General features: G+C 42.0%; 1 protein-coding gene across 5 annotated transcripts in view; it reads right to left on the bottom strand.

Annotated features, from left to right (window-relative positions):
* Positions 1-7,560, bottom strand: part of ep300a (E1A binding protein p300 a) — a 37,326-nt gene extending 29,766 nt beyond the window's left edge. For 2 of the 5 annotated variants that reach the window (XM_042227078.1, XM_042227081.1), the window contains exons 1-8: positions 7,018-7,560; positions 3,936-4,603; positions 2,617-2,796; positions 1,846-2,164; positions 1,451-1,570; positions 805-1,044; positions 342-447; positions 93-215 (exon numbers count right to left, since the gene is read on the bottom strand). In XM_042227078.1, the coding sequence (XP_042083012.1) occupies positions 93-215; positions 342-447; positions 805-1,044; positions 1,451-1,570; positions 1,846-2,164; positions 2,617-2,796; positions 3,936-4,603; positions 7,018-7,111 (1,850 nt within the window). In that variant the 5' untranslated portion in view covers positions 7,112-7,560. The remainder of the gene's footprint in view (positions 1-92; positions 216-341; positions 448-804; positions 1,045-1,450; positions 1,571-1,845; positions 2,165-2,616; positions 2,797-3,935; positions 4,604-7,017) is intronic. The other 3 variants (XM_042227079.1, XM_042227080.1, XM_042227082.1) reach the window with 3 other exon arrangements.
* Positions 7,561-8,964: the final 1,404 nt, after the last annotated feature.

Below are 8,964 nucleotides of genomic sequence, written 5' to 3'. Positions count from 1 at the left end.
TTTTTTAATGTACTCGCACAGCAATGCTAATTGTGATCCTATGTGCAGTCCAAAACTAAATAAATAATGCAGCTTTTCTCTTTAATACTTACAGCTTGTGTACCAAATGATTTCGTAGATCCTGTGTGATGTCCTCATGCCAGCTTTTCCTCATGCCTGTGGCGGAGGGAGGGGCTGCTGTGGGCATGGAACCGACCCCACCAGCATCATTCAGACTAGAAGAGACAGAGTGAATCCTTTAAATGGCTTCTTAAAATAAATGTATGTCCTAAACTCATGTAGAACTGACCAAATCTTTAAAAAATAAATAAATACAATAAAGCCTTTGTGTTTGCTCTTACCCCTGGTTGTTCATATTAAGATGCATCATTGTATCTTGCAGCAGACTAGCTTGCTGGCTCTGAGGGGAAGCACCCACACCTCCATTCACTCCCATAGGATTCACACCTACACCGCATAGAAAAGAAAGGAAATTATATATGTTTATTCTCAGTGTCATCCTAACAGTAGGACACAATGGACAAGCTTTTGCCTGGACATGTTAGCTACATAGCATGGAACATATTCTTGAGATGATTATTTTTCCTGGAGATCTGACAAACAATTTTATATAGCTATCTTCATAGCTCCCACCAGCGATAAACAGCTTTTGAAAAGCCACTTTAAAGTATACAATTCACTCATTCTGAAAGCTGAAGGTCCTAACCGCTTGCTGGCATTGAAAAAAAGAAATGCTTAGCATTAAGCTGTAAAAGAGCAGACAATTCAGACAATGTCTTTTTACTGAAAATAAACTAAACTCACCCATTGGGTTCAGAGGCCTCACACCAGCCTGCCCTTGAAGGCCTTGGTTGGGCATGTTAGGCTGGGAAGTCTGAGCCTGGATTTGGTTCCCTTGGTAGGTGAGGCCCAGAGCAGCATAGGCCCTTTCTATAGAGCTGGGATCAATCTGGCTCGGCTGATTGAGATTGGGAGCACTTGGTTGGCTACCAGGGATTGTACCAAGTGAGCTGCCTAGTCCTGTAGCAGCCCCTGCAAGTAGAGCTGTAAGAACACAAAAAACAAAAGTTATGAATGAATAAAATAAGCTAAGAATTAAAAAATAAATAAATAAAAATCATTTACTGAATACTTATAGAAAATTCAGCAAAAATTATTATATTTTTGTGCTATAATATAATACTGACTAGTATATTCAAAACAACGCTGTCATTTCAAACCAAGTACAAAATCATACTTACATTATCAGCATTAGAACGTTAACCCCTAATTTCCTTCGGGATTAATAAAGTATTCTGATTCTGATTCTGAACATCAAACTTGGTCATTATTAATACATTTACACAATATAAATGTGTAAATATATTGATAATGATAACAGCACAGTATCTAAAAAATTTATCCAATGGTATGAAGGAAGGTATATTCTTTTGTTTGGTCGGATACAGACACTCACACTGCGTGTTCCTCTTGTCCCCGGCATTCTTCAGCGGCAGGCAGACAGGACAATCATGTCGCGTGCAATTCTTCCAGTGGGAGATGATCTGCCTCGATGATGCACAGTGAGCAACTGTTGGTCAATTAGGCAAAACAGATATGGAATCAGGAGTTGGGAAATGGAGGTGTATTGGAGAAGGGGGGGGGGGGGGGGGGGTTTTTTTTTTCTTAAGTACTACTCTCAAAAATCAGGTAGCATACTAAAATTAAGCTTCATGTGCTTAAGCACTAAACCATTTTAATAGGTGAGATATACTTTCATTACGAGGAACGTTGCCAGCTTGACAGCTACAGAAGGGATTATTTTATCCAGTGTTTCCAGGAGGATGCAGCATCCTTTCTACTTACCCTGACAGGACTTCCCAGCCTGGCAGTGAGTCATATGGTTGAGGACATTCTTCATAGTCCGGCAGTGGGGCAGGTTGCACTGCCAGACTTCACCATTGGCCTGCTCCCGCCGCTGGCACTTGTGTGCATGTAGCAGGAGTACCAGTTGCTGCTGGATTAGCTTGCGTTTTTCAGGGTCGGCTGTGGGCGGTGCTCCGGCTGCAGCGGATGCTGCAGAAACCTGGGTACCAACTGCTTGAGCGCCCGGCACCATCCCGGGGGCTCCTCCCACAGGTGCACCTGTGGGACCACCCACACCTGTCTGTGACTGCTGTGTGCCCTGGAAAGAAAGTGGGCGACAACAAGACAAGGTGAGACGGAGGAAATAAGAGAAAAGAAACAGAATAAAGAGAAGGCAGAAGATTAGAGGGAGTAAAAATGGAAGAGGAGGTGGAGGATGAAAATAAAAGGATGGTGTTTACAGCAATACTAGAGTACTGAGTGCTCAAGTCAAATGACAGGACATGAAGAGGTAATGCAGCAGGAAGAGGTAATTTAGCTTCTGATTGTGTTGGGAGATTAAATGATAGATTTGACAGATATCTGTATTGTCTGACTCTTTCACATCAATTTTTGCTAAACGCTCACACAAAACATTTTCATCATTACTGGCTATCAACCAGCATCAGTATCTGGTACTGTCCTAGAGTTTATAGTAATCTACTAATTCATAACACGGATCAGAATACAACTTATTTATTGGAAACATTCTCTTGATCATCTCTTCCTTACCATGGCGCCCATTCCTTGCATGGGCGGGTTCTTCTTGTCCACATTGAACTGGGCCATGCTATTAGCCATGGAACCTTTGTTCTGGAGCTGAGGGCCCAGCCCTGCGCCTCCCAGACCTTGATTCCCTTGACTTCCATATGGGCCTCCAAAGGGCCCCCCTGGATTCCCCATCATCCCCATCTAGCAAATGAAAATACAAGTTATTTTAATTTTTTGAAAAAGAGAAATGTTTGTGTCAATAATGAAGACAAGGATAAAACAAGACTTAAAATTATTCTATGCCTTCTTTTTGTTAAACTGCATGTCACTGATATGAGGATGAGTTGAGCATCTGAGCTCTACACATGCCAGCACGTTGTGCTCTTATTTTACCAAATAATCTTGTAGTGTAATCAAGTCTCAAGAACCCAAGTCTCAGTTGTTAAATAAGCTGGATTTGTGGATATTTCCACAAACCATGAACTTTATAAGACCGAAAGTTAAAAAGGAGCAACTAAGTCAATGAAATCTCACAGTAGTGGAGATAGAACATGTTTTAACCATATCATTAGAATATAACCTGAAACAAACGAAAACAGCAATTCACAGTAGGAGAGAATGCAACAGCAATTCTGATGCGATTCTCTTTTCTCCCTCCACACTGAGGAGGCCAACACAAGCTCATCTGAGTTTTTCCTTTAACCTATTCCTAACCAGGAATCCCACTCATTGCATTTGATTGGGTAAACATCAACCATCAGTAGCTCTACCACAGTGAATCATCTTCATCACCAGTACCTGCAGCTGCAACATTTTACCATCACTCCTGTGGGACTGTCAATCACACAGATGGACTCAAAAAAAACAAACCCAAGTGCACTACTTACATTTGTTAAAATAAACAAATACAACCATGAACCTTTAACCATCTGAGAACAAACTGAAGTCCGCAGCAAAGAATAAGAAATTCTAAGAAATAAAAACAGGATTTGAGAATTTCTTGTGCACCTAAACATTATGTCTTAAGTCTAAGTGTCTCTAAACAGAACTTTGTTAACAATGAAAAAACGTGAGAACACCTTTCATAATTATACATCAATGCCTGCTTAAATTCTTAAGTTTTGAAATTGTAAGGCTGAAGAAAATTCAGTCTTATTTAGACAATTACCTCACAGATGAACAAATTACTATTAAGGCAAATAAGACTAAGTGTGTGCAAGGGTTAATTTCCACTATTTTGCATTTGCAAGCTTCTTGCAAATGTAGATTTTTTTTTCCTTTTTTAAAAAAAATAAATAAATAAATAAAAAAAAAATATCTGTAACTGAAGCACTGCCTACCTTGTTCATTGCTCCAGGCTGCTGGCCTCTTATCCCAGCCTGGCCCCCAGCTCCCGGCTGCTGTAGGGTCTCAGCCAAAAGGTTGCTGCCACCGACCATCCCCTGATTGCTGAAACCCATCCTTGGAGAGCCATTAATCACCTGGTTCCCAATCATGCCTGGCTGCTGCTGTCCATTACTGCCTTTCTGCTGTGCTCCCATCATGGTCCTGATCATTCCACCTGCAGCACTCTGCTGCTGCATCATGTTGGCCTGCTGCTGAGGGGAAAGGTGTTGTCCTTGGCCCATCATCTGCTGAGGCCCCTGACCAGGGGACGCCTTCATGTTCGCTAAGTGCTGCCCCATGGCAGCGGGGCCTCCTGGGCTACCCATGGCTCCTTGGTGCCCCGGCTGAGTTGAGGGTGTTGCCCCCGCACGCAAAAGCTCTGACAGCTGTTTATGCTTGGCCACTGCATCCTGCCCTCCACCAACTCCCCCAGGACCATGACCAAGCCCAAGACCCAATCCTCCTGCCCCTCCACCACCGCCTCCAGGACCCAACAATGCCGGTCCTCCTCCTAGAGTGGTGTGCAGCTGGTTAGGGTCCCCGCCATTGACCAGACCTTGTTCATTGGAGCTGATGAGCTCATCTGGGAGGTCGTGCTCCAATTCAAAAAGAGATCCGAAATCTGAAATGAAGAAAGGCAAGTTCAAGAAGGCAAAAAAAGCAGAGAAAGAGCGAGGAGGACGACAACAGGGACCACAGCAATGTTAAGCTGGTATAATCCATCATATTTAAGCATGACCAAGTGAAAATGTGATCACTTGCTTGACATCAAAAATTTATAAAAGCTGTTCATGCATGACCAATTTTCTCACATCAGAAATTAAAAACATACTATCCAATGCAACAACACTGAGCACCGAACCAGTAAATGATTTAGAGGTGGGCAACCTGACAAACTTATATGATGAATAAAATAAAAACAGTGTTGTCTAAGCATTTTTTCCCTCCATATGAAATGACCAAAAGTGTGATCAGCTGTGGCACAAGTAGGACGATATTCATTTGACGCACTATGCATCTTGTGAGTCTACCACATTTTGTAAAAGAGAAAATGGCATGACAGACAAAGTATAGCAGCTAACCAACAATGACCAACAATGCTGAATGAAGCAAAGTGACGGACAATAATAACCACCACTTCTAGTCAAGAGAGAGAAAAAAAATTTGTAGTATCTACTGTACGATCTACTATCTGCAGAGACAGTTAAGTTTTTAGTGGCAGGCTTTGTATCCAAGCAAGAACACTAAACCAATAGTGTGATGTGTGATTTAAATCTAACCTCACTACCCAGGTTTGCAGAAAGAGTCTCTGATCAGTAAAGACATTCAAAGTGTTGCACAGACAGGTTGACGAATGGACTATTTCATCGAAGTAAGGCCACAAAAATTGGTAAGATACACAGGGACCGGGGATAAATTATTTCTAGTGAGAACAGCAATCCAAGCTTTAGCAGGCTATATTCCGTTCAGTCAAACACAATTTTTTATGCTACACATTACCAAGTAATGGTAATGTGTAGCATTACCAGGTAATGTGTAACATACACATTACAATCAGTTAGTTATCTGACACATTACAAAGAAATGTGGCAGTCAGCAATTAAACATAACTAAGTTAAACATAAATTCACTGCAGCTCACAAACATTTGAAACATGCTTTTATTCTGTCCACACTTAACTTTTTCCCCTCAGGAAGCAGAAATATTAGACAAATAATTACTTAAGCCTTATTTAAAATACAAATGCAACGGGTTCAATGTTTCAGTGCTATGACATTTGAGTAACAGTTTTGTTTGTTTGTTTGTTTGTTTTAAGTATTGCATTGCTGTAATTGTTAAAGTTTGGGTTTTGGGAGCTATCTGACCTAACTAAGGCATTTAGGTAGCACCTTTACTATTTCTTGTTGTTTTGTAGACCAAATGCTTTTTCAAATAGACTGACCATCCATGAAAATAACCTGCAGTTCAATTATTGCTACGATTTAAAGACAACTGGAGACATCAATGGGAAGCATCTTTCGGCAACAACCACACTTCATGGCAGTGACACGAAGAATAATTTTCAGTGCAGTTAATTACATCCCCAAATCGTGTTTATCTTTTGGCAGTAATGCGTCTGTCATCGATATATACTTTGTAAGGTGACGGAAATGTGTGCAGTGCCTGACTAATTTAACCGTAATGGTCTCTCTTATTGCCGAGCAGAGACGCAGCTGGCTTTGGTGTAACGACTGAGTGAATGTCTAAGTGATGAAATCTGGGTGAATATTTCGTGCGTGTAGTAGTATTCGGTCACTAACTGGGCTTTCTGGTTAGCAGCTCGGTGGTTAGGCATGGCGCTGTGTCCATGCTCCACCGTTTCGTTCTCGGGCCACTATTCCAGCTGCTGCCACACGCCATCCACACACACACGCAGAAAAAAAAACGTACCAACAATGGCAGTTTGAGCTTAACAATCAGTCGGACCCGTGGGCCTAAATTTAGCTCTCACCAGGCTAGCAGCACCACCGTCTGCAACCTCTGTCTTCGCTAACATCATTAACGGTGGCTTACGGCAGTTAAGAAAGGGTCCGAGTTATGATGGGGCAAAACAAGGTTGTTTTAAACCCTAGCAGCCTAAAAACTCGAGTACAGAATAGCAGTACGTATACATGGCTGTCAATTTAAGACAACTCTATGACACCAAGAAACTTCATCGTAAGTTTGACTGGCAATGGGGTTACAAACAGCCCGGCTAAAGTAGTCATTAGACACGGGACCGTCAAGACAGGATCCGCGTTCAAGTGGGCTAGCCTAGCGCTAGCTGAATGGCTAGTAGCTACCTCCGGCTAAAATGGCTGTTAGCATGCGAGCTAGACGGGGAGCGTTTCTTCACGTACACACACTCACTACTAGCACGCTAACATTAGCAAGCTACGACAAAAACAGAAGCGTAATCCCGCGTTTCCCTCCTCTTTTAAGTAACCACAAGCCGTTCAAAAACAAAAAACTCAACGAATAACACCAAACCAAATTATAACCTGAGCCAGTACTTACCGTTTCCATCGCTGGCGGACGCGGAAAGTGCCGGAGAGGAGAGTTTAGGCCTCTTGGCTGAAGGCGGGCCAGAGTCCAGAACGTTCTCGGCCATATTTTTTCGAAATAAAAATATATAAAGTATCCACAATTGCAGTCGTTTTCACACCTTTAGAACCTCATTCCTTTCCGTTTCCAATATTGCGACTTTTCCCCCTCCTTTTGGGGGACTAAGAGGGGGAAAGTCACGGGTACGAATTACTCCTCTTTCCCTGGGTTCGCCTCTCGATTTCAGCCTCGGCGTATATCAACCCCCTCCCTCCCTCGTCAGATTTTTTGTTCTTTATAAATTTCTGCCAGCGGAGGAGGAGGGGGTCCGTGAAAGTAGAGGGAGACACACGCATCGGCTTCCCTCTAAACTTACAGAGCCTCTTCCGATGTAAATAAACTAGCCCCTGCTACCTCTCCCATGATCGCATCCGTCATTTCAGCTTCCTTTCCAGCGGAGTCTGGATGAAGATAATGTCGGGCAGAAAAGCCTCGTTTGCCTGCGAAGTGACGGTGGTGCTGCTGGTGGCAGCGGGTGAGGATGCGGGGATGCAAATTAAAAAAATAAAACTGAAAATATTCAAGTGCAATGGTTGACAAAATATAATGCGTATTATCTATGCATATAAAGACCCAAAAAACCCTCAAAGTTCGTTATGATTCATCTATGCAGCAAGATGAACGTGATCTTCTGTTTCTGAGGTTTATAGTTGCAAAGATTCATTTTTAACTGTGTTAAAGAAGGGGAACTTATGTTTTAAAACATTTTGTAAGTGGAAGCTTTAAAGAACAAAATAGTACAAAAACTTGGAATTTAGCAGACCGAAGTTGATTCATGAACCTTAAACTCTGTATTCTGTGGAAAGGTTTGGCTGAGCCTGATTATTTTCTAATTTAAATACATAATGTTTTATTTATAGCTAAACTTGCAGTGAGACACCACAAAAATTTGTAATCTTCCCATGGTGATGGTGCAACTCTGCAGGGTTGCTCCAAAGCCAGTTTCACTGAGAAAAGCATTAAAAGCTTGTCACCAGACTCTCCACTTCATGCCAAGTAAACTGTCCTAAACCAATCTACAGGTTCTTTCTTTTCAGTAACATTTATAAATATGTCACTGAAAAGAAAGAACCTGTTTGAACAGTGATTGTTTTAACGTGTTAATTTACAGTCCCCCTGGTGTTTCCCCTCAAACCTCTCTCTGTGTAAAAGTATTCAAAGATGTAAAACTGCACAAAATGTAACTGTCTAACATTTGCAATATGTTTATGAGCATGTTCGATTAAATCTGTACAGTAATGGTACACACATGCACTGTCTGAGTTTAATCAAAGGTCACTTTATTTAGTTACTGCTCCATTATATCCAACAATGTGAATTTTCAGAATCAGAATCAGAATCAGAATACTTTATTGATCCCTGGGGGAAATTATTTTTTGTTACAGTGCTCCATTTTAAACCAACATTAAGACAAGACAGACAATACACTAACTAAGAATAGTACAATATATACATATATATACATACATACATACATAAGTCACTCATAAATAAATAGTTGGAAAAGAAACATGTGTAGCTGTAGCAGCAAACAGTGTGTTAAGTGGATGCGTTGTACAGGGAGATGGCCACAGGCAGGAATGATTTCCTGTGTCGTTCAGTGGTGCTTTTCGGTAATCTCAGTCTCTCACTGAACGAGCTCCTGTGACTGACCAGCATGTCATGGAGTGGGTGGGAGGTGTTATCCAACATTGTCTTTATCTTGGACAGCATCCGCCTCTCCGACACCACCTTGAGGGAGTCCAGCTCCATCCCCACAACATTGCTGGCCTTACGGATCAGTTTATCGAGTCTGTTGGCATCTGCGACCCTCAGCCTGCTCCCCCAGCATGCAACAGCATAGAGGATCGCACTGGCCAC

Source organism: Haplochromis burtoni, unplaced genomic scaffold (genome assembly GCF_018398535.1).
Source record: "Haplochromis burtoni strain Fernald_Lab_line unplaced genomic scaffold, NCSU_Asbu1 Contig_242, whole genome shotgun sequence".
Taxonomy (NCBI): Eukaryota; Metazoa; Chordata; class Actinopteri; order Cichliformes; family Cichlidae; genus Haplochromis; species Haplochromis burtoni.
The sequence above is the reverse complement of the archived record's forward strand: the minus strand, read 5'-3'. Positions and strand labels throughout refer to the sequence as shown.